The sequence below is a fragment of the Simochromis diagramma genome, unplaced genomic scaffold, assembly GCF_900408965.1.
Source record: "Simochromis diagramma unplaced genomic scaffold, fSimDia1.1 OVJJ01000216.1, whole genome shotgun sequence".
NCBI classification, from domain to species: domain Eukaryota; kingdom Metazoa; phylum Chordata; class Actinopteri; order Cichliformes; family Cichlidae; genus Simochromis; species Simochromis diagramma.
In genome coordinates, this window is record NW_024386883.1 from 3,473,675 (window position 1) to 3,497,168 (window position 23,494).

A 23,494-nucleotide genomic window follows, 5' to 3' on the forward strand; every position below is an offset into this window, starting at 1 on the left:
TATCTAAATACAATATAGCATGTCCTGACTGCAGGGTTTTGGAAACAAATGAAAACGTACAGCTCTGCTATCACTTCCAACATAAATGAAGACAGAAAGCTAAACAGCAGTGACGTTTGTAGGGTTACTGAAGTTTGGCTAGCTGGTATATAATGATGTGCTACGTGACCGCTAGCAACACAGCTATGTTAGCATAATATAAACAAGCTAACTTTTTTTCCACTAGATAAAAGTTTACGTGAGTGTTCTCGGTGGTCAGGAACAAATGTAATCGCATGGCAGGATGCTGTAAAAGGACCAAACTTCAGCCAGGAGAACAACTGAGATAATCCATCCACAATACAAGGTTAGTCATTCATGTATTGCTGCATGGGCTGGGCTGTAGTTACATCCTAAGGTTTTAAAAATTGAGCTTAAATAAATGATTAGCGGTAATAAAAGCCGAGGGAGGTCAACAGTGATCACTGACTGTTTTAGGAGCTTTTTGAGATTAAATAGAAGAAAATACAAAACATTAAACATGTTAACAACACAAAAGCCATATTAAACGCAGACTACTTTAGGCCCGGAAGTAGGATTCGTCACCTCATCACTTAACAATCGGATACCATGTGACATAGATAACACTTTCAACAGTTATCTCCAGATTAAGGGGGACTACAGAAGTGTGTATACTAAAAAAAAAGGAGAGAGAAAGAAATTTAAATAAATACAGCATATTTGTGCTTCACAGTCAATTCAATTCAATTTTATTGATATACCGCCAGATCACAAGAACAACCTCCTCAAGGTGCTTTATACTGTAAGGTAAGAACCCTACAATAACACATAGAAACCCCCAACAATTAGCACTTGGCGACAGTGGGAAGGAAAAACTCTCCTTTTACAGGAAGAAACCTCCAGCAGAACCAAGTTCACGGAGGGGCAGCCACTTGAACTGACCCTGTGTGTGTGAATGACTGGAGGGAGACAGGACAAAGACAGGCTGTGGGAGAGAGACAGAAAGTATTAATATTTAATGATGCAGAGTAGTGTACAAATACAAGGAGAGCGAAAAAAGATGAGTGAAGAAGAAACACTCTGTGTATCATGGAAAGCCCCCAGAACCGTAAACCTATTGCAGGGTAACAAAATCTCCCGAATCCAAACTGGGAGCTGGTTCCATAGAAGAGAGGCTTGAAAGCCAAAGACTCTGCCTCCCTTTCTACTTTCAAATGCCCAAGGAACCATGAGTAAGCCAGCACTCTGAGACTGAAGTGGTCTATTGGGGTTATATGGCGATACGGAGTGGTTGATTCTCAAGCTTTAGCTTACATATTGTGTGTGCGTTTTAGTCAGATATAGCACATTTTTAACCCATTGCTCAGTACGAGTAACATGTCCATGTCATTCTCCCTTATAGTCACTGCACTTTGTCCCACATTTATTTGGTCCTACGTTTATTTGGATCTGGTCACATTAGTTGTCATGCATTGGGGGTACTGAAATAGGACATGTTCTCCTGGAGTCTACCACTGGGATGTTAACAGTGGATTGGTTTCTAGGTCCTGTTGGCTGCCTGAGACCTCCATAGATCAGGTGTGCTCTGGATTCTCAGTGGGCTTGTTTTGTTGGGGAAAGTAGCTTAATACCTTTGTTGAGCAGTTTTTGTGGTCTGGTTTTCATCCACTTGTAGAGGCTGCTGTTACTGGGGAGTGTAACTGCGATGGGATGCATGACTGGTCTGCAACAATGTCCAGGTGGGTTGGTAAGTGTCAAAACACCACCCAGTGCCAGCACCCAAAGTATCCCAGATGAACACTGCATTGTAACAGGCAATCAGTGTTAGTTACCCTGTAGTTATGTAGTTAATGAGGTGGCTCATCGATGTACAATACATCTAGGCGTCTCTAGTTGTCTGTGAGGAAAACGGGGTTTAAAAAAAAGAGAAAAAAGGGAAAAACGGCAGGGTACTTTTTAATCCTTTAACACATCAGCTGACATACTCAGTTCCTTGTAACGCTTTCACTTCACCCGGAATATACTGACAATTAGCGCTGAAATGAAACAGATTTTCAGGACTTTAATTTGAGCTGTTGTGTTATTTAAGTATTTATTCATAGGAAAATAATTTATTTAAAAATTTGCTCGAGTATTTTCTATTATTAAAATTATTGTTGTTGTTGCTGCCGCTGGTGTTCATATTGTTAAAAACCTGTGGATCACAGAGTTATCGGCCCATTTGTATTCTTTGCCAAGTTTTCCACCAATTTCAGCACGCGCCAGCAGGAGTCTCCCGTTCCCATAGTAACAAGACTAGGATCCGTCCGTAGACAAAGTTAGCCAGTCTTTGCCGACTTCTTTCTTTGGTGCGACCAACATTAAGCCCTGCTAGTTACTCTGCACGGCCGTACGTCCGTTTTGCTTCACCTAATAAGTAAGTAAGAAGTCAGCGCGACGCCTTATATGAAAGTAGCGACAGTAAGAAGGCTGGAGAGAAGCTGCATGGAGCTCGTTGTATAGCTTAGCCAAACCTTCTCTATCAGAGACTCTGTTGTGTTCTTGTGTCCGGAAGTTCTGCTGGGAAAAAAGTAAGAAAGGCATGAAAAAGAGTAGCTGGAGGAAATTTCTGAGAAATTTGCTCGGAGCACACTGAAACACCGTTTGGTGTCTCGCCGAGGAGGCAGAGAAGGCGTCGTGCTGTTGTTCTCTCGTAATTAGCGGCGTGTATTAATCTAGCGATGGGTCTGCCGACGCTGGAGTTCAGTGATTCTTTCCTGGACAGCCCGGATTTCAGAGAGCGGCTGCAGTGCCATGAAATAGAGTTGGAGCGAACCAACAGGTTCATAAAAGACCTCATCAAAGATGGAAACATGCTCATATCTGCCCTTAAAAGTAAGTACGCGCTGATTAATAGCTGATTCTTGGGAGCGAATGTGCTTTACAGTTTGCAGTGATTTCTGCAACCTGATCCAAAGGGAAGTCCTCTGGGTATCAATCCAAACAGAACCACTGTAGGGACTTGAACCTTGAGTGTCTCATTTTTCATTTGTGTGTGTAGTATGAGCAGGACAGTTTGGAAGGTAGTTACAGTGTTATGCACAGTGTAGGTCTGTGATATACACAGCAGCTATTGCGCGAGTTAATAATTAATAATATTTGTTCACCTTAATTTGTTGATGTAGGTCACCTTTACAATATTGTAGTCTGCTGTTACATACAGGTTTTAACTAGCAGAAAGCAACAAACAGCTGACAACTGCCTTGAGGGCCCAAAACAGCAGGACCACCGCCTAACCTCCACCCACCAAGCTACTATTGGGTGTTACCTGATTTCGGCTAGATTACTGAAAATATATAAAAAGACCATGTCCACATTAACTATATCAGTGATGTTTTTGATTTTTTTTTTCTATAAACAGTGGGTATTTTTTTTAAAAGTGGCAGAAGAATGTTAATTTAGCTTGTTTTGCTTGGGTATTAGTACTAAACCTAAAGGCACTAAACTCTCAATTTCTTTAAAACAGAGGAAAACTGGAAATATTCACATTTTTGCACATATGAATCTTTATTATTATCACATTTGGGGTTTTTCCTGAATACAATTTTTTTTAAACGCCAGCCCCAGAATACCTTGTATTTATTAAATGGTTGGAAATAACTGGAACACGCAAATGCTATGCAAAGCAAGTCTTAAAGAAGGTTGCTCAGTCTCATGGCATTCACCATCAAATAACCTTACATAGTACAGGTCAGCCCCCAAAGATCGCGTTAATGACTGTGTGTTTATTAATTTTGACACCTTCATTTGACAGTATAAAGGCACATGGCTGGGTTACTGACTGGGTGCCATATTCTTGTCCTGATGACAGCTTTCAAACAGCATATACCTCCTTGTTGTTTGTAGTGTTTGATTAAGGTGGGGGGTGGGGTTTTTGGCTCACCTGTTGGCTGAGGTCATCACCTGCCGCTGCCAGCTGTATACACACAAGGTCAAAACAAGGTAGAGGTTTGTCAGAAAACCTTACCTACTTCCGAACTGGATGAAGAAGAACATGAAGTCTAAAGAGGCTGAAGCTTCAATTTTATTGTTTGATCACCACATTTCAGCTTGCAGCTTTCACCAGGGTGAAGCAATAATACCACAAGTGTTGCTGGAGTTTTAACCTCTGTTAAAAGAAGCATGACCAGACTTCAAAAACAGTAAATATAGGACAAGAAGTATGCTTGTGTGGGACAATGTGGGACATATTACCAATGCTGAGAGTAAATCAGTGAAAGAGAGATATATTTTATTTGAATGTTTTCCAAATCTCTTGCTAAGTAAATATGTGTACTTTTTTGCATTAGATGTCTTACTCTCATGCATCCTCTCTCTCTTAAAAAAAAAAAATCCCAGCAGCCTTTAAAACTGTTGTTAACTGTTCAGAGGATGATTTCTCTGATAATAATCTAGGTTTTAGTTCATCCATGAACTGGCACATCTCATTTTGAGCTGAAAAAAAAAAAACCTCTTGAGAATCACCTACCACTAGTTTTACACAGTTATTAAGGGTTTTCGAGTCTTTATTGTAGTTGTATATTTTATTGTGTTTATACTTCACAAAAGTCTCCAATGTTTGTGTTATTGTGGTGATTTCCACATGTTAACTTCAGGAGAACCTTGATGAAATGATGTCTTTTGGTGCAGCCTCTAAGTAAAAAGCCATACTTTGGAAAAAGTGTGTGCCTAACAGTGTTGAATTGTAAGATTGAGGGAACACGAGGGGGTCACCTTAAACACACAAGGTGTTTGACTGCTCTGTGACCACACAGATGTGAAATAACCTGAAAACCAGTCAAAAGCAAGTTATTTGACACCAAACAAACCCTCATCAGAATAAGCACATTAAGCACATTTTTCTGCACGAATGCAGTCTAGGACATAAACAGTCCTGGACACCAAATCAAGTGCAGAATGAAGTGGTTGTTTTGTTGTTTTCATACATTCAACCTGAACAAAGTTTTTGCAGTAATCTGGTGTACACTGATAGAAATATAAATGACAGTTTAATGGTTTTATTACCAGTTTGCAGTGGAGTGGTATGATTAAGATGTTTTCTCAGCAGCTGCCCTGCACAACAATCTCAGGGTGTGTTAATGACAGAATGCAGCCAAGTGTTTTGTGTGCCTTAGAGAATAAACTGTGGTATTAAACTCTATTATTGGAGTGTTGTTTGGACACGTAAACACACAGGAGATTGTTGCAGGGTGTGGCACTTCATTTACATCACACTTGAAGAAACTTGTAGGAAAATATATTAATGGTTTATTACAGGATGGAATAAGTGATTTTTCCCTGCAACCTGTAGAACAAAGGGAGCATTTCAGGTGGCCGCTGATGGCAACTTGTGCAAAAAGCTAAACAGGCTAAGTTAAAGATGTTACCCGTAATCCAGCTGTTAACAATGCTTTAGTTGACGTAATGAACTTCTACCTGTCTTCCTCAGGTCTTTCTCTTGCTGTACAACGATTCTCACAGTCTCTGCAGGAGTTTCAGTTTGAATGCATTGGAGATGCAGAGACTGATGATGAGGTCAATATAGGTGAGACAGAAATGCCACTTTTTACACAAGCTTGCACAATATTTAAGATATGCAAAGCCTTTTACAGCAGTGGGATGTGTTATTTATTTTGCAGCCCAGTCTTTAAAGGAGTTCTCTCAGCTCTTAAGCACCATGGAAGAGGAGAGAAAACGCCTGGTAAGAAAATGTGTGATTGTATTTGAGTGTGGGTGCGTAGAAATACAGACTTGGTAGCAGTTTGATACATTGATAACTAACTGTAGGATGTTTGTTCTTGTAGATATTTATACCTGTCATCTTTCTCTGGCTGACTATGCTCATCTCTTAAAAAAATTAACCAAACTGCTATCACCAAAGTCTAAACCAACCAGAAATGTGTTCGCACTCTATGTCTCCTGTTGAGCAGCAGAAAGCAGCAAGTGCATCCCATCTTTAAGCACCTGTAATTATTTTTTTAATAGTAAGAATTTGAAAATACTGTGGCAGCATGAAAGGGAAAAAATACCACTTGAATCTGAGGCTTCCTTCAGGTCTGCAGAACTTTATCACGAGAGAACTGAAACTAGCCTGTTTTGGTTCCCTCTCAGTTCTCTCTCAGTGTCATTTTGGCCGAGCTGAAACCATCTCACTGTACATTACCTTACTAACTACTATACACTGACCAAAAAAGGAGTAAATATTAAAAATAGGATCACCAGGAGGCTAGAAAGCAGTTTCAAATGAATGCTAATGATCAACCCAATATGTGACTGTAAATGTGTTCACAACTTTTTCACCAGCCCAAGTGGACAAAAAAAACATGTTTATTCACCATTACTGATTAAGATTTAAGTCATTAGTTACTATGTACAGGATTTCTGTTTAAAAGCTGAACTCATTCTTAGCCACTGTCACTTCCTCGAGCTGCTACTTCAGTCCAGTTCCCACAAGTCTGATTCACACCTTTTTTTTTAGTGAATACGTTTTATCGACAGCACTTTGTGCACCATGGCAATTTGGGAAATGTCTTTGACTCAGAGAACCTCCATCAGTCAGAGGTCTTTGTTTCAGGGTGACTCGAGTCTGGCACAGTCTGTGTGAAGGCAAACCTGTGCGCATGTGCAATGTATGTGCATAGTATGCAACCTCATGTGTGTGTCTTTGTGGTTGTGAGCACGGTCTGGTTACAGAGGCACCATGTGGAACCTATTCTGCCAATTCCCCTGTGAGCGTGAGCACAGCCCCAGTGCCTGGGAAAGTCCATATAAGGGTCCTGTGTGTGTGTGTTTGACTGCCCATTACTCTTTGTGAGTGTGTATGTGTGTGCGCACGCATTTCGATTGCATGCTTTTCCACTTAATGTGGCACTACTCCAACCCTTCTAACAACATCATTATTTTCATCATTATGTTTAAGGGAAATTCCAGCAAATGAGTTCCTCTGAAATACCTACCCGTCCAACCTGAAAAGACCATTATTGTGACCTGACAATGGACTTCAGTCTCTTAAATTTCACTTTCATCCAGCTGAATGTAATGCAATGAAAAAAAAGAACAGAAAAAGAAACCAGATCTCTTTTGGGGTATTAGGGCAGCACGAAAGTCAAAGTGAAAGTGGAGTCATGATGTGGGAGTGGGGGTATATTTATAGTCTGATGCTTAAATCAACTGAGACAGAACAAAGTAAGATTTGACCGACATTTGCAATATATAGACTCCTGACTAAAGAGGGCAGAGACCTAATGTAAACACCAGAGTCCTCAGTTCCGATAACCCCTCTGTACCACAGCCTCTCACTCACAAGTTTCTCATACATACTGCAGCAACTCAACCAGCAGAAATGTTACAGCAGTTTTACTGTAATTTTTCTGATGAAACAGGCCAGTGTTGGCCAATATTTTGTGAAATACTTTGTATCAGAGCTCTTTGGTTAGCAGTATTTCAATGACTACTGGCAAAAAACAGTTTTATGTCTAGTGTTTTTAAATAGAGTGATGTGCAAAAGTCTTGAGCCACCCCTCATGTCTTTATCTTTTTCTAGGACAACAGGAATACATTGTATAAAGCAAAAAAAGGGCATTTCTGACAAACCTTATAGTCAAAATTGGATATCACCACCGAGCAACTTTATTCTTCAACAAGGCCTGAACTCTCTTTGGCAAGCTTTCTTTCTTCAAGTAGTCTTCAGGAACAATTCTACAGGCTTCTCGAAGGACAATCAGATTTTTTCTTTTTATCCTTTGGATGTTGGCTGCCTTTTGTTCCATTCTAATCTCACACTGTTGTTGTTGATGTTGAAGTCCAGGTTCAACATTATTGTGGGGAGGCCAATCCATGACTAATAGTGTTTCATTGTGTGTTTTCTATCCAGGTATGCAGTTTGTTTGGGATAATTGTCATTTTGCAAATGGTCAGATACAAAGACTGGATAGACTGGATGTGTGAAAAAGGAGCCGATGTCAAAAGAAAAGCTTTAAAAGACCTTCAGAAAGTCTGGCTTTGGCACAATATAAAGGAATGTGAGATGGCTTGAGGCTTTGGCAGAGTACTGTATGTGCCAAGCATGACGAAATCATAACTAAATGTTTGTGCTGGGTGTTACTGTGATGTTTGAACAGCTCTTCAAGGTGATGAAGCTTAAGCTTTGTTTTTTTTTTTGTTATGTCAGCAGCAGGTAAAGTGTAGGCATTAAAAGGTGTTTGATTATTCAGATCATTTTCTTTGCTCAAATATACATACCTTGCTACCTCTGTTCTCAATAATTTCCATTTAAATAGTTTACAATTGACAAGGTAAATAGAGTAAATCTCAACCAGAAATTTGCTTTTATACAACAATTTGGTGAAGTTTTCGATAGATTGTCTTGTTAGCATATTGATTTGAAATATTTTGAATTAAATTTGCCTGTTTTAAGGTAAAACTCTCAGAATAATAAAAGGCAAGCCTCTGCTGACCAGTTGACAAAAGCTATTTTGAGTGAGACGCTAAAGTCCTCATGGGAGCTGTTGCTTTATTTATGTTGCTTGTCTCGATATTTACTGTTATGACACACTGAGCTGACTGCATTTTCTTTTTTCCTCTCTTAGATCCAAAATGCTGATGATGTTTTGATCTCACCACTCGAGAAGTTTCGGAAGGAACAGATTGGAGCTGTAAAGGTATACCTCCTCTTCTTATAGTCGAAGGGTCACTGCTGAGTAGATTATGAACATGGATGTTGCTTTCATTTGGTATGCAGCACTCTGGGTGGTGATCAGACAGATCACTCTGCTTCTTTCTGGTCCCACTCGGGTTGTTAGTCAGCGATCAGAGAATCCAATTTGTCGAGATAAATGATGGATCACAGTCCAGTGTCAGCAACAAGGTCATGGGAACGGACGCTGGGAGGGCAAGAAAAGGAGCACGTCACAGACAGAGGGATGGTTGAACTCAGACAGACAGTGTAAACAAAAAATGAGTTTGGTGTCTGGTTTCAGCAGCTGTCTCGAGTTGTATAATCCAGTTTTATCTATTTTTTGGTTTCCTCTTTTCTTTTTCAGTGAAAAATAAGGATGTACAGTGGGGCAAAAAAGTATTTAGTCAGCCACCGATTGTGCAAGTTCCCCCACCTAAAATGATGACAGAGGTCAGTAATTTGCACCAGAGGTACACTTCAACTGTGAGAGACAGAATGTGAAAGAAAAATCCATGAATCCACATGGTAGGATTTGTAAAGAATTTATTCGTAAATCAGGGTGGAAAATAAGTATTTGGTCAATAACAAAAATACAACTCAGTACTTTGTAACATAACCTTTGTTGGCAATAACAGAGGTCAAACGTTTACTATAGGTCTTTACCAGGTTTGCACACACAGTAGCTGGTATTTTGGCCCATTCCTCCATGCAGATCTTCTCGAGAGCAGTGATGTTTTGGGGCTATCGCCAAGCAACACGGACTTTCAACTCCCGCCACAGATTTTCTATGGGGTTGAGGTCTGGAGACTGGCTAGGCCACTCCAGGACTTTCAAATGCTTCTTACGGAGCCACTCCTTTGTTGCCCGGGCGGTGTGTTTTGGATCATTGTCATGTTGGAAGACCCAGCCTCGTTTCATCTTCAAAGTTCTCACTGATGGAAGGAGGTTTTGGCTCAAAATCTCACGATACATGGCCCCATTCATTCTGTCCTTAACACGGATCAGTCGTCCTGTCCCCTTGGCAGAAAAACAGCCCCATAGCATGATGTTTCCACCCCCATGCTTCACAGTAGGTATGGTGTTCTTGGGATGCAACTCAGTATTCATCTTCCTCCAAACACGACGAGTTGAGTTTATACCAAAAAGTTCTACTTTGGTTTCATCTGACCACATGACATTCTCCCAATCCTCTGCTGTATCATCCATGTGCTCTCTGGCAAACTTCAGACGGGCCTGGACATGCACTGGCTTCAGCAGCGGAACACGTCTGGCACTGCGGGATTTGATTCCCTGCCGTTGTAGTGTGTTACTGATGGTGACCTTTGTTACTTTGGTCCCAGCTCTCTGCAGGTCATTCACCAGGTCCCCCCGTGTGGTTCTGGGATCTTTGCTCACCGTTCTCATGATCATTTTGACCCCACGGGATGAGATCTTGCGTGGAGCCCCAGATCGAGGGAGATTATCAGTGGTCTTGTATGTCTTCCATTTTCTGATGATTGCTCCCACACTTGATTTTTTCACACCAAGCTGCTTGCCTATTGTAGATTCACTCTTCCCAGTCTGGTGCAGGTCTACAATACTTTTCCTGGTGTCCTTCGAAAGCTCTTTGGTCTTGGCCATGGCGGAGTTTGGAGTCTGACTGTTTGAGGCTGTGGACAGGTGTCTTTTATACAGATGATGAGTTCAAACAGGTGCCATTCATACAGGTAACGAGTGGGGGACAGAAAAGCTTCTTACAGGGGACGTTACAGGTCAGTGAGAGCCAGAGATTTTCCTTGTTTGAGGTGACCAAATACTTATTTTCCACCCTAATTTACGAATAAATTCTTTACAAATCCTACCATATGAATTCATGGATTTTTCTTTCACATTCTGTCTCTCACAGTTGAAGTGTACCTCTGGTGCAAATTACTGACCTCTGTCATCATTTTAAGTGGGGGAACTTGCACAATCGGTGGCTGACTAAATACTTTTTTGCCCCACTGTAGATAGCAGCATCACGTGGTCGATTACTAGTTCTGAAAATGAAATCAAAGCTCACTTCTTTGTATTACTGGAAGTAACTCCTCAGCCTGAAATGTTGCAGGTGTTTGCGTGAGAAATGCCAGTAGTCACTTCTCAGAGAATAGAGATACACGTGTGGCATTGAGAGCTACAGCTGTTTTTGTAAAAGAGATGTTATCGTAACTATTTTTAGTGTGTGCTACTGAAACTCACAGTTCCAGCAGGATAAACTCAAAACTTTAGTGACTGCCTAACTTTTATCTGTAGAATAAAACAAATTACATAAGAAGTTAGGACGATGTGAGAAATTGAAACAAAAAATGGAACGCAGTGATTTGCAAATATAACCAGTTAAAGCTGCTCAACAGCCCCATATTTTTTTATTTCATGATGTCCAAATGTTTTCAGCTGCTGAAAGGTCTGGACTGCAAGACTTTTCTACTGTGAAGCCATACTGGTTGAGTAGTTGGCATTGTCTTGCTGAAATATCCAAGGCCTTCACTGAAAAGACAATCTGGATGGGAGCACAAGTTGCTGTAAAACCTTCAGCATTGACGGCCCCTTTTAAGATGTGTAAGCTGTTAATTTTACAGGCACTGACGCACCCCAGGAGATTCAAACTTTTGAACTGAGCACTGATAACAAACCAGATAAAGGTGTGTCTCCGCTTTAGTCTGACCACAGAGCAGTTTTCTGCTTTGCCTCAGTCCATTTCAAATAAGCGTTAGCCCAGAGAAGATGGTGGTGTTTCTGGAATATGTTCATATATAGCTTCTACTTTGTATGATAAAGTTTTAGCCTGTGGTGTCAAGAGAAAAAGTTTAAATATAATTACAAAAGACTGATTTTTAAAAAAAGGAGATGTGGGGGCCCACCGTAACCCTTTGTGTACGGTTTGTCAGAAAGTCCTTAATCCATAGACAGGTGGAATATGGGACTCCTAGGGTTAACAGCTTGCACACCAGCTGTGAGGAAGGATGGTGTTAAAGGCAGAGCTAAAGTCAATAAAGAGGAGGCGTGTGTAGCTCCCCTGGTGCTCCAGGTGCGACAGGGTAGCATGGAGAGATGTAGATGATGAGATATTTTAAAGCCTCGATTATACACGGACCACTGGAGACCCAACGACTGAGTAATCATTCCAGTTATACTTCTTTAAACTGCACTGCCTACGCGCATATGTAGTTGGTGCATTGTAATTGAAATTCACAGACACCCAAGAAGATTCGCAGATGTGGAAAGTATAAAACCCACTTAAGTCTGAACAACACTTAAGTCTGTTCAGTTCCTCAATTTGAAGAACTGAACAGACATTCTTTATTTACATTTTACAGCAAAAAGTCACAAATTACATTGGAAATTACATTTATAAAAAAACTATATTTTAATTACTTGCAAAAAAATAATTTTGCATTATTCTTGTTTCCATTTTGTATGCTGTGTATTAGCTTTATGGCATTTCTGAATTCAGTCAAAAGCGGTGTATTTGTGCAGTACTTATGCAGTGCATGTGCTTGCTTTTCATGCAGTGTCAGTGGGAATAGGCTCCAGCATCCTTGTGCCGCCGATCTGGATATCTAGCAAACAGTCTAAACCTCAAAATGACCGAGATAATCTCCTTGTTAACTTTATACAATTATACAATTACAATTAAAATTAATACAATTAAAATAGTAGTTTATGGTTTAAGTAAAAAAAAAAACATTAAAAGAATAAAATACTGTAACTTATGCTTGTTTCGTCACTGGCCACGGCACATCTGTTATGTGTTATGTTAAGACTTTCAGCCCTGCTAACAGAGATGTAAAAGTCCATGTGTGACACATTTGTGTTACCTAAAATGTAAACTGTATGCGTTTTATTGGCAGATTTAAATGTATTTATTTATTTATTTAAGTCTGTGGATCCCTCACTCTTTTCAGGAGGAAAAGAAGCAATTTGACAAAGAAACAGAACGGTACTACTCTGTCCTGGAGAAACACCTCAGTCTGTCTTCCAAAAAGAAGGAGTCCCAGCTGCAAGAGGTAAAACCCTACATAAGTTGTTACATATAAATAAAGCGTAAACATTAAATACACTAAACACTGTGTGGTGTTTCTGCTGTATCTGTTGCAGGCTGACTCACAGATGAGTAAAGACAGGCAGATTTTTTATGATGCGTCTCTCCAGTATGTCTTCAAGATCCAAGAAGTGCAGGAGAGAAAGAAGTTTGAATTTGTAGAGCCGGTGAGTTCACATAACACAAGTGCCATAGAAATTTCACTTTTCGTAACACGAAACACGGTGAAATCATTATCAGGTATTTGCTTCCTGTGTCGAGTTGCCAGTTCACACTTTACTTTTTGCTCTGATCAGTAGAGGGAAAACCTAGTCACCAGTGCGACATCGCAGGAAAATATTAAGTAATGAGTCTCTTCTGTGTCATAAACATCAAGTTATAAAATTTCAGTTTTAAAGTAAAAAGAAAGTCGTTTTCTGAAAAGTATACATTACACGGAGTGTTTGCCCAGTGATAAACATGTTTAATGATACATATCAGTAGAGCCCACTTCCTGTTGCTGTAACAGCACTTCCTGCACTGAGATTTTTCTGGCAGACAGAAAAGGAAACTCTTTGTTGTAAGGTAAACAAGGGCAGCAAACCAAACAACAGACAGAGATAGAGAGGTTTTCTCCAGCTGAAGTTATTTTGGATTGATTGAGCCGATGACTGACAATCATTCTTTTGTAATCCTCTCATTATACTCTTCACTCCCAAGCCCCCAGCTAACATTTTCCTGTGCCTCTGCTCTCCAGCTTTTAGCCTTCCTTCAGGGGTTGTTTACATTTTACCATGAGGGATACGAGTTGGCCTCTGAGTTTGAACCCTATAAGCAGCAGCTTCAGTTTAATCTGCAAAATGTAAGTGATTGTTAACTGCATATGTTTTGAATAACATCTGGAGCCTTTAATGCTTACTTGTTTATGATGTGTTTTGTCTGATTTATTTACATTTTAGGCATTAATTAAATTATCTTACAGACAAGGTTTAGATCCATCTGGCACTATATAACTATTATGAAAGTGAAAGTGATCTAAATAGGCTCTCTTTAATCAATTATTTCCAGACTGCAAAAATGTACTGGGCCCCGTAAACTTTTTTAGACTTTTAAGTTTGTTTGTAAGGTCTTTTAAATTATATCTACTGCTACTTCTCTATCAGGTGAAAACCTGTGTGTCTTTTTTATTTTTTAAAGCTGGATTTTTTTTAAATGCAAATATAAAGTCAGTCCACTGCTTTGAATAATATATAAGAGAAAATGAGCTCAGATTAACAAAGAAACTCTTGTAGTAATGTAGACTAGATGAAGAAACCATTTCCTGACTACATTGTTTAAAGATTTGTATACTTAATGACCATCAAGCAAGTCTCATTCTATTGTGGTTTCCTGTACAAATTATGCATGTGTTTGTTATTAAGGCTCGCAATAACTTTGAAAGTACACGCGCCGAGGTTGAGAGGTTGATGAAGAGGATCAGATCTGCAGAAGAGGACTTCAAAGCGCCCAGCTGCTTTACCATGGAGGGATATCTGTATATACAGGAGAAACGTAAGACATGCAACTCTTATACTTTGTCCTCTCCCTTATTCTTAGAAGATCCTAGACTCACATTCAAACTGAAAACATTCACGTTCAGCTCCATGAAAATGTGTATTCTATCTATAATGTAGGTCCACTGGGAAGTGTGTGGACCAGATACTACTGTACTTATGAAAGGAGCTCCAAGATGTTCACCATGAGCAACACAGAGATCAGACCAGCTAGCAGACAGGTGAGGAAACCCACACCATGTTTTTACACGTTTTAGCCCATTTACTACCAAACATGGTCATCAGACGCTAATGCACTGGGCTCACTTTCCAATTTTGAAACTACTTCGGTGTGGTCTGTGATTTCTGACAGCTCAGCTCTGACATATAAGGTTTAGGCATCACAGCTCTTTACTTGAATGTCCACCAGCACTGCTTTGAAAACATCCTTCCTCCTGCACACACCAAGATAAGATATACTTTATTTATCCCAAAAGTTAGGAAATGCCTTTGTTATAACAGACAAAAATTAAAAATAAGCGTGTACTAAAATAGCTTAAGATGAATAAATACAGTCAAAAAGAATGTTAAAAAATTAAAGGAGCCAAATAATTAAAACCAAATAAAACAAATAGGGAACTCAATAATTTGAAATCTGTGTAATAAAACTAAAATAATTTGTTACTAAAACATTTACAAAAACATGAAGCTGTGAAAGCTACTTATTTGTAGTATTTTGGTAAAGACTGAAAAGTAGGACTTGCAAAAGCACAAATATGGTACTAAAAGGATTGAGCAGTAATATTTATTGACTATACCAAAAGCTCAAACTTTGTCAGATGCATTATTAGGCTATAATAGCACATACTGAAAGCACATTTCCTTGTTAACAGAACGGCGTGGTGCACAATACACCAGAGATGTTTAGGCTGCGCTCGTGCGTTCGAAGGAAGACCGATTCAATAGACAAACGCTTCTGCTTCGACATCGAGGTGGTGGAGAGGTGAGATGAAAACAAAACCAAGAGATTATTTGTGAACTGAATAAACAGAGATTTTGCTGCCGGAGTTTTCTTAGCTAAAATAACCTCCCTTTCACTGCAGACAGGGTGTGATCACCCTGCAGGCGCTCTCAGAGGCCAACAGACGGCTGTGGATGGAGGCGATGGATGGGAAGGAGCCTGTATGAAAATATCCACTATTAATAACTTACCAATGGAGGGGGGGGTTCAAGGATAGCTCACCTAGATATATTATTATACTCATATTCTTGCTCTTGCACTAAATAACCTTTTGTCCTTCTTTGTTCAGATATACACTCTGCCATCATTGCTCAGTAAAAAAGAAGAGAGTAAGTGCTGAAAAGCTTTGTGTTCAATTGTCTGTTTATTACCATCTTAGAGCATGTGTGTCGGAGTGCCTCAGAGATTTACTTGATCTTGTGTTTGTGATTTACAGCATTTCTAAATGAGGCAGGCTTCAAATTTGTTAAGAAGTGTATCGAGCTGGTTGAAGCGAGAGGTATTCCTCATCCTTAAAATGTTCATGTGGGAAAAATTGAATTCTTTGGAGAGCTTATTGTGACATATATGTTAAAACCTGCAGGCATTACAACTCTTGGACTCTACAGGACAGGAGGAGTGAATTCTAAGGTCCAGCGGTTGATGACGAGTGTGTTTGGTGAGATACGCCCTGTTATTCCTGTGCATAGGGAAGATTTATTCCACTCCAAAGATTATCAGGTATATTTAAAAGTCTGTTATTCACAGCTTCTACAGCTGCCTCTGACATGCAGCTGGAGGCAGATGCCTGGGACACCAAGACCATAACTAGTGGCCTCAAGGATTACTTCAGGTAGCAAAAAGCTCCTTTTTATTAGTTATGCACCTCATGAATTATACATTTCTTATTTCTATCATTCTGTGTGTGCAGGTGCCTGGCAGAACCACTGCTGACTTACAGGCTGCATAAAGACTTCATCAGGGCTGCAAGTAAAATCTTACCGCCTCTTTAAATTACAGAGTACAGCCTGAGAGACAACATTTTAGAAGTATTTAGATTGAAACTGTCACTTCACGTATTGTATGTGATGTAAACAGAAGCAAATCACATCCCTCCCTGTGTACCCTGTGCTTGTTTAAAGGGTATGATGAGCTGAACCACAGAGTGAGAGCCATTCATGCTCTTGTACACAAGTTACCAGAAAAAAACAGAACAATGTTGGACCTCTTAACCAACCATCTCCTTAAGTATGCACATTTTGATTTCATAATGCTTTGTTTGATATTTTTTCTGTTTGTTTGCCATAAATAAAACTGCCCACTGTTTGTGTGTCTGTGTGTGTGCAGGGTGTCCTCTCACAGCGACGAAAATATGATGACTGTGTCCAACCTGGGAATGATCTTCGGTCCCACTTTGATGAGGTCCCAGGAGGAGACAGTGGCTGCTATGATGAACATCAAGTTTCAGAACATTGTGGTGGAGATTATTATTGAAAACCATGACAAGGTGCGCTTACAGAGATGTACACCAACACTTTAATGCACACACACACACTTAATGTAAGTTTATACTCTGCGCTTAGATCTTTGGTGAGGCCCCAGACCTGTCAGTGCCGTTGCCTCAGGCTCCATCCTCTCGGTCGACTCCCCGCAGGAGCAAGGCCATCTGTCTGTCATCTGGAAAGAGACGAGCCCGCCTTTACCCTCCTGCTCTCTGCCTGGCTGACAATGACAGTGAGTCTCAGTATCTAAACACATGAAGTCAAACATTTTGCTCAAATACAAATGGAAGCAACTACATTTCCATTTTCTGCTGCTTTGTACCACTTCATTTACACTATCTGAAAGCTATAGCTCCTAGTTAATCTTCAGAATGAGAAGATCATAGAAGAATGCATCTCATTTTTAAGGATCCAACCAGCTGTTTGTAGTCTTTGCAAATTATTTTGTTTTTAAAAGGCCGTATCTGTAAGTTGACACCCATTCTCCTAAAAACTGCATCTCATTAATGCAAAAATATCTCCACAGAATTAAATTTAACCTTTAAAGTCCAAACAATGAAATAATTGCCAGAAAATTGTGCTTTTTTTTTAAAACAAAAAATGAGTTTATTTAAACTTCTGATTAAATAAAAACAAACAGTAAATATTAATTGCATATATGAGTTTTAGTTTGTGTCATATTTGCAGTTTATTTCTTAAAATGTAAAGTGCAATTTATTGCTCTTTTTCAGGGGTGGGGGAGTTAAGCTAGTTATTATTTGAAAATAGAAATGAAAATAGTCAAAACTGTAGAAGAATTCTCACTTCCCTGTGTTGATCCTCTTCTGTAGGGTCTGCCCTGAGGCTGGGAATTTTTAGACTCAACTATCTGTAAAAATAAAGTTGTTAAAACTAGCTTAAGGTCTGAACAGAGTCACAAGGTACATTTTCTTGCTGTATTTGGCTGCTTGTGGTGTTGTCAGCATCGGCTGTAGTAAACTGTAACCATACTTTTTAATGTTTAATCCTCTCTGACATCCACACAGCTGTGAGCGAGAGCTGCACTCTGCCCTCACACACAGGATCAGAGAGACAGACTGGCAACAGTGACAAAGCGTCATAGAGGAATTTTTTAACACATTATTTAGTGAGCTGGGCAACACACATACAGCACAGTGATAATCGTGTGCATTCCTATTGCTATTGTCTTTATTTAAAATGATGTTTTCCAGTATTGGCACTTCTGTTTAAATAAAGCATCTCAGTAAAAGAAATTTTTTACCCCTAAAGAAACTTAAAAGAAGCCAAGGAACTGAAGACAGGAAGTGTATTCTTAAAAGACAGAGACAGGAGCTGTATTTTTTTTTGTCATTGATAAGTGGGTGATCATCAGTTTCCTCTCACTTTAAATTATAAACCACTTAATATCTCATTTAAAAAGTGCTATATGAATAACATAAATACACACATTATTAAATTATGGCTGATGTCGGAAACATTTTGAGCGTTCTTACTGGTAAATCTGGTATTAAAGCATGAACCAAGAATTTTTTTTCAAAGAGTTTTAGCTGCATTACTAGAATAAGTCAGTGAGACAGTGAGATGACAGGCTAATGCATTAATATTGGGAAAGTCTTATTTGAAGGGTTTGTTTCCATTTCTCCTTCTAGGTGATACATTCAGTAGCAGCTCCAGCACGACTCCGATGGGCAGCCAGGAGTCTCTGTCCTCACACTCCTCTGAAAAGAACGGATTGTCTCAAACCTCGCCTCCGTCCTCTCCTGCTGCTGAGCCCAGCTCACCCTCGTCAAAACAATCCTCTCCTCCTGCAGCTTCCTCTTGCTCACTGCCACAAAATGGGAAAGGTCAGAAACCCCCGACAGACAGTGCCTCCTCCCCCCACCTCCTGCCTTCTGCATCCTGGACATCCACTCAGCTCACTCCAACTCAGCAGACGTCCTCTGTCTCCTCCTCCACATCCTCTTTACTTTCTGCTGTGGAGAAGTCTATCAAAAGGAACTCAGTTGACTCCTTGGCTTCTGGGAAAGAGTTAGGATCTCCCTCCAGAGCCTCCACATCCACCTCCTCCGCCCAGAACTCGTCAGTAGAGCGCGCCTCCTCGCTCAGGGAGGCTGGACCAGTTCAGAGGGTGGCGTCTGTCTCCTCTCTGAAAAGCACCCATTCGGTGGATGGAAGAAATGCACCCAGTGCCACTGTCACAGACACCAAAGTGTCCGATTCTACCTCTCCTCGGCAGCTTAGAACTGCTTACAGAACTGCCTCCTCCTCATCGTCCTCCTCCTCTTCACTGTTTCCCTACCGGCTTTCCACGTCTTCCTCTCTCACCTCCCTACACATCTCTGAGGGTGCGTAACTCTGTTCACCTGTTCAGCCTTTTGCAGAAATGCAAAGTCGAAGCTGTAGTTTAAAGATAAACTATAAATACGAGTCCCTTGTTTGCTTCTGATTTCTTGTGTGGCTTGTCGCAGATTACAAAAGCTGTCACGGATCGGTGCAGAGTCTCATGTCGCTGGACCCACAGGAGGCTACGCACATGCGTAAAAGTTCACGCATCCGCTGTGGCTCTGATCTGACCTCCAAACACTCTGTGTCCAGCAATGGTTATCAGAGACCTGGATCACTGTGAGTGCCTGTAAAATGATTTAATATCAAGGTGGTCTAACCGCACAGTTTTACCTTTGAACCAAAAGCTCAGGAGAAAATCAGACTGCATGGCTGACTGAAGAAACAGCTGCTGGCTTGAAGAATATTTCAAAGTAACAATCAATGCTGTGGATTGCGCTTGTTGGTTTTAAATTAAAGTTTCTTAGAGTATTTTCTTTCTTGTCTGGGCCTGAGGACCAGCCTGAATCATTTATTAAAATTATTAAAATAACAGTTTAGCTGCTTGTTATTAGATGGTGCTCTCAACCCAGACCTGGTCACTTATTGACCCTCAATTAAAGATGGAAATTATCTCAGGAAATGTTTTTCAAGTTACGTACCGCAGATGATAGTTTTGTGTTTGTGTGTGACAGATTATCAGCGAGACTGCCGCAGCGCGAAAGTTCAATATTCTCCTCAGCGTTAGATGTGTGTTCCACTGGAAGGTATATTAACTTTGAGGTTTCTCTACTTTTTAAGCTGCCACATCTTTGCACACAAAAACTCCCCTTTACTGACTTTGACTTTAAATTATTTTTTGTTTTCTTAGGGACGCTAAAGCTCTTTACTCCTGTGAAGCAGAACACAGCCATGAACTCAGTTTTCCACAGGGGGCGCTGTTCTCAAATGGTAAGATTAAATCCGCTGAGGGAGCACTGGCTCTGTTTACTACTAGTATAACAATGATATCGGTACCTGGATAACATGTGGCATCTGCTCCACGGGCCAGCTGGTATTGAGATGTTTTTGTGTTTTCTCGAGTGTGCATACACTGTGATGTCATTTCATGCAACAAATCAGTTAGGCGAGACTGGGTAAGGCCTAGTTTAAGGTTCATTTATGTGTCTCTTCACCTACACATAGAGAAGGGTTATGGCAGGGGTGTCGAACCTGTCCTGCAGGTTTTAGATATCACCCTAGGTCAACACACCTGAATCAAGTGATCAGTTCATCACCGGGCTTCTGGAGAACTTTAAGACACATTGAGGAGGTAATTTAGCCATTTAAATCAGCTGTGTTGGAAGGAAGGAAGGAAACATCTAAAACCTGCAGGACACTGGCCCTTGAGGCCTGGAGTTCAACACCTGTGGATTATGGGAATCCAACCAACAGGTTGATAAGGCTGTGTTTAGGTCGAAAGCTAAGCAGTTATGTTTGACAGGTACAAGAAGACTGGTTGAAAGACTTGCACGTTATTTAAAAAAGCCTGAACAACATTAGCCTCAAGCTTCTTTATACTGCCATCAAATGGCAGCAGGCAGCTTTAACATGTACAGCTACAAAGCTCTGCATAGCGGCTAGGAACACTGACGTATTACTAAACTTGCCTCCTAAAGGCTCCTGTTCCATTGGCGAGCTAACATCACTGCTTCTACCTGAAGCTTCTGTTGGACTTGTTCGTTTGTTCTTGCTCATCTCTACACAGACTGAATCTCAGTATCAGGTGTTCAGGGGGTGTTTTAAGCTGTGTTTTGTTCATTCATAAAACTAGCTCAGACAATTGACCTACATTACAGCATTGTAGCTCATTGAACGTTAATTACATATCTTTGCTGTTTTGTGAGTAATAAAAAGCATTATTGTTCATTGTTGAAAGGTTCATTAGAAACGTCATGATCTGGACTAAAATTTAGCATGAGGGTCACTGGATCTTGTAAAGTTCGTGCCATCCTAACATAACAGCAGTTCTTCAGCTTGAGTTGTAGGTTGTAGAGAGCAAGGTTATGGGTGTCTGTGTATGTCATCATATGAAATGTGAGTGGTTTACGAGGGTCTTTGTCTCGACTTGCTGAGTTTAAGTGAGCTGTTTTTGTCTGCAGTGTGCCCGTCTGTGGAACCAGGATGGCTTCAAGCAACATACAATGGCAGAACAGGCCTGGTACCTGAAAACTACATCACGTACATGTGATGTTCCTGATCATGTCACCACATCACTGAAACATGGATTTTACTTGGACTTTGCTGATCTCCAGTGCATAAAGTTCTGCTTTGTGCTGCTGATTAAAGATATAATATATTTATCATGTAACTGTGACTCTTATCACTGACTACTGTGGCAGGATATGAACAATATGTATACTGTATGTAACCACGTTATGCTTTATTAACCATCTTATCATACAGTAGATGGTAATATTTGACTTGTCTGATCGTTTCTACTAATCGCCATTATCAGCTCCTTTTTTGAGGATGCCACCTTTAGATTAAATGTGTCAAATAGGTACATGGAAACAGTGTTTTTCTATCAGTTTTGGTAATTTATATGTTTAATTAAAACTACGTTAAGATTAGAAATGAAGTGTTCACACCACTGTGCCTTAAAACTGTATGAACTGCTGGTCTGAATCCTGCCAAAACATCTTTTTTCCTGCTGGCTCTGTCAGTTTGCTGTTTTAATAAACACTTTTGCTAAAAAATAAGGTTTTATCTGTAGATTGAGGTGAGACTTAACATTACAATGCATGTTTCTTATTTTGCATTTTCAGTTTACCAGGTTTTGATTATGTACTACTTTTAATAACTATTGTCTTGATAGCTTTAAGTATATTTTTAATAAATGTGTAGGAAATAAGAAATGTAAATTATATCGACACAAAAGGAAACTTGTGTATCTGCAACACTGTGCAAAAGTCTTGAGCCATCCTTCAGTTCTTTATATTTTACTGGGAAAAATAGGAATAGGTTCGATGAGATGTGTGCAAACTTGCATGTAAATATTGAGTCATAGGTAAAAGTAGAGTTTGTACTAATAAGCTTGAAAGTTAATATTTGGTACAGACACCTTTATTCTTCAACATAGCCTGACCTCTTGTATTCTTCAGGAATAGAAGACTGCTTAAATATCCAAAGCTTGTCTTCGGATGTTGCTGCCTTTTGTTCCATTCTCTGTCATGATGATCCCACACTAGTTCAATAATGCACCATCACTGATAGTGTTCCATTGTGTGTGTTTTTATTCAAGTATGATTTTTCTGCATTTCTAGTGTGTTTGTCATGTCATTCTAATCTAGTCAGATGCTTTCCAGATGGTACTGCATTGTGGATCAAATGATGATGATGACCTTTCTGTGTTCATGTTTCAGTCAGTGCTGACAAGATCTCGAACACCTATGGCTGAAATGCAATCAGAAACCATGACAGAGTATCAACCATGTGCAACAGATGGCTGTAGACACTCAATGGTGTGCCCCTCTCCTGATATCCTCAAACATAGTGAATCAAAAACTTCAAATTTGAATTCATCACTTCATAAGACCTGTTCCCGCTGATTTTCCGTTCAGTTCTTGTGCAACTTGGCATAACTCAGCCTTTTCTCCCTTATTTCCCTTCCTTAAGAATGGCTTCTTGACAGCCACCCTTACACTGAGACCATTTTCTTCTACATCATTGAACAGTAATAGATTGACTGAAAGGCCAGATGCATCTCTAAGGTCCTGTCAGGTCTTTGCTGATTTTATTTTTCATTTGTGCTGTAGATAATTTTATAGATCTGCCACTTCTTCTTTTGACCCTCACCTGTCCGGTTTCCTGCCCATTGGAGATTTTGAGGATATACTGCACACCATGCCAAGATATCCCAGTTTTTTTTACGAATATATCTTTTAGGAATCACATTGTTGGTGCAAAAGTACCATTTCATGCCTGTCAAACTGTGTTATCGTTGGCTTTTTTGTAGATTTGATTAAGGAAAACAATTGGCTGCTACTAACAAAATGCCTAAATGTACAATTTAAATGTATTCTTTGCTATGTTGAATTAGATTTATAACTCATAGATCAGGGTTAAATGGCATGAAAATGGTCAGGTACAAGGACTGGACTGAAAAATTAGTGAAATGAAATGAAAAACTTTGAAAGAGCTTCAGAAAGCTGGAGAACTATTGATTAAGACCACCTTAAAAATTACAATAAGGTCTGACCACCTGGAAGCAAAATATGAAGAAATGATAGGTAGTGAGTTTTGGACAGTACTCCGTGTGTGTGTGTGTGTGTGTGTGTGTGTGTGTGTGTGTGTGTGTGTGTGTGTGTGTGTGTGTGTGTGTGTGTGCAGATAAGTATAGAATATTTAAATTGAGTCTGTACT

General features: G+C 40.0%; 1 protein-coding gene across 1 annotated transcript; it reads left to right on the top strand.

The window, feature by feature from the left end:
• Window positions 1-2,257: 2,257 nt before the first annotated feature.
• arhgap42a (Rho GTPase activating protein 42a) lies at window positions 2,258-23,382 on the top strand. Its single transcript, XM_040033097.1, has 24 exons — window positions 2,258-2,874; window positions 5,468-5,563; window positions 5,658-5,719; window positions 8,607-8,678; window positions 12,619-12,720; window positions 12,812-12,922; window positions 13,492-13,596; window positions 14,156-14,285; window positions 14,408-14,508; window positions 15,160-15,269; window positions 15,370-15,448; window positions 15,577-15,616; window positions 15,724-15,786; window positions 15,871-15,945; window positions 16,035-16,119; window positions 16,198-16,256; window positions 16,409-16,514; window positions 16,614-16,773; window positions 16,850-17,000; window positions 18,418-19,113; window positions 19,237-19,390; window positions 19,786-19,857; window positions 19,962-20,041; window positions 21,232-23,382. Exons 1-24 carry the CDS (start codon window positions 2,721-2,723, stop codon window positions 21,318-21,320), a joined length of 2,952 nt encoding a protein of 983 aa, XP_039889031.1. The 5' UTR covers window positions 2,258-2,720; the 3' UTR covers window positions 21,321-23,382.
• The last annotated feature ends 112 nt before the right edge of the window (window positions 23,383-23,494 follow it).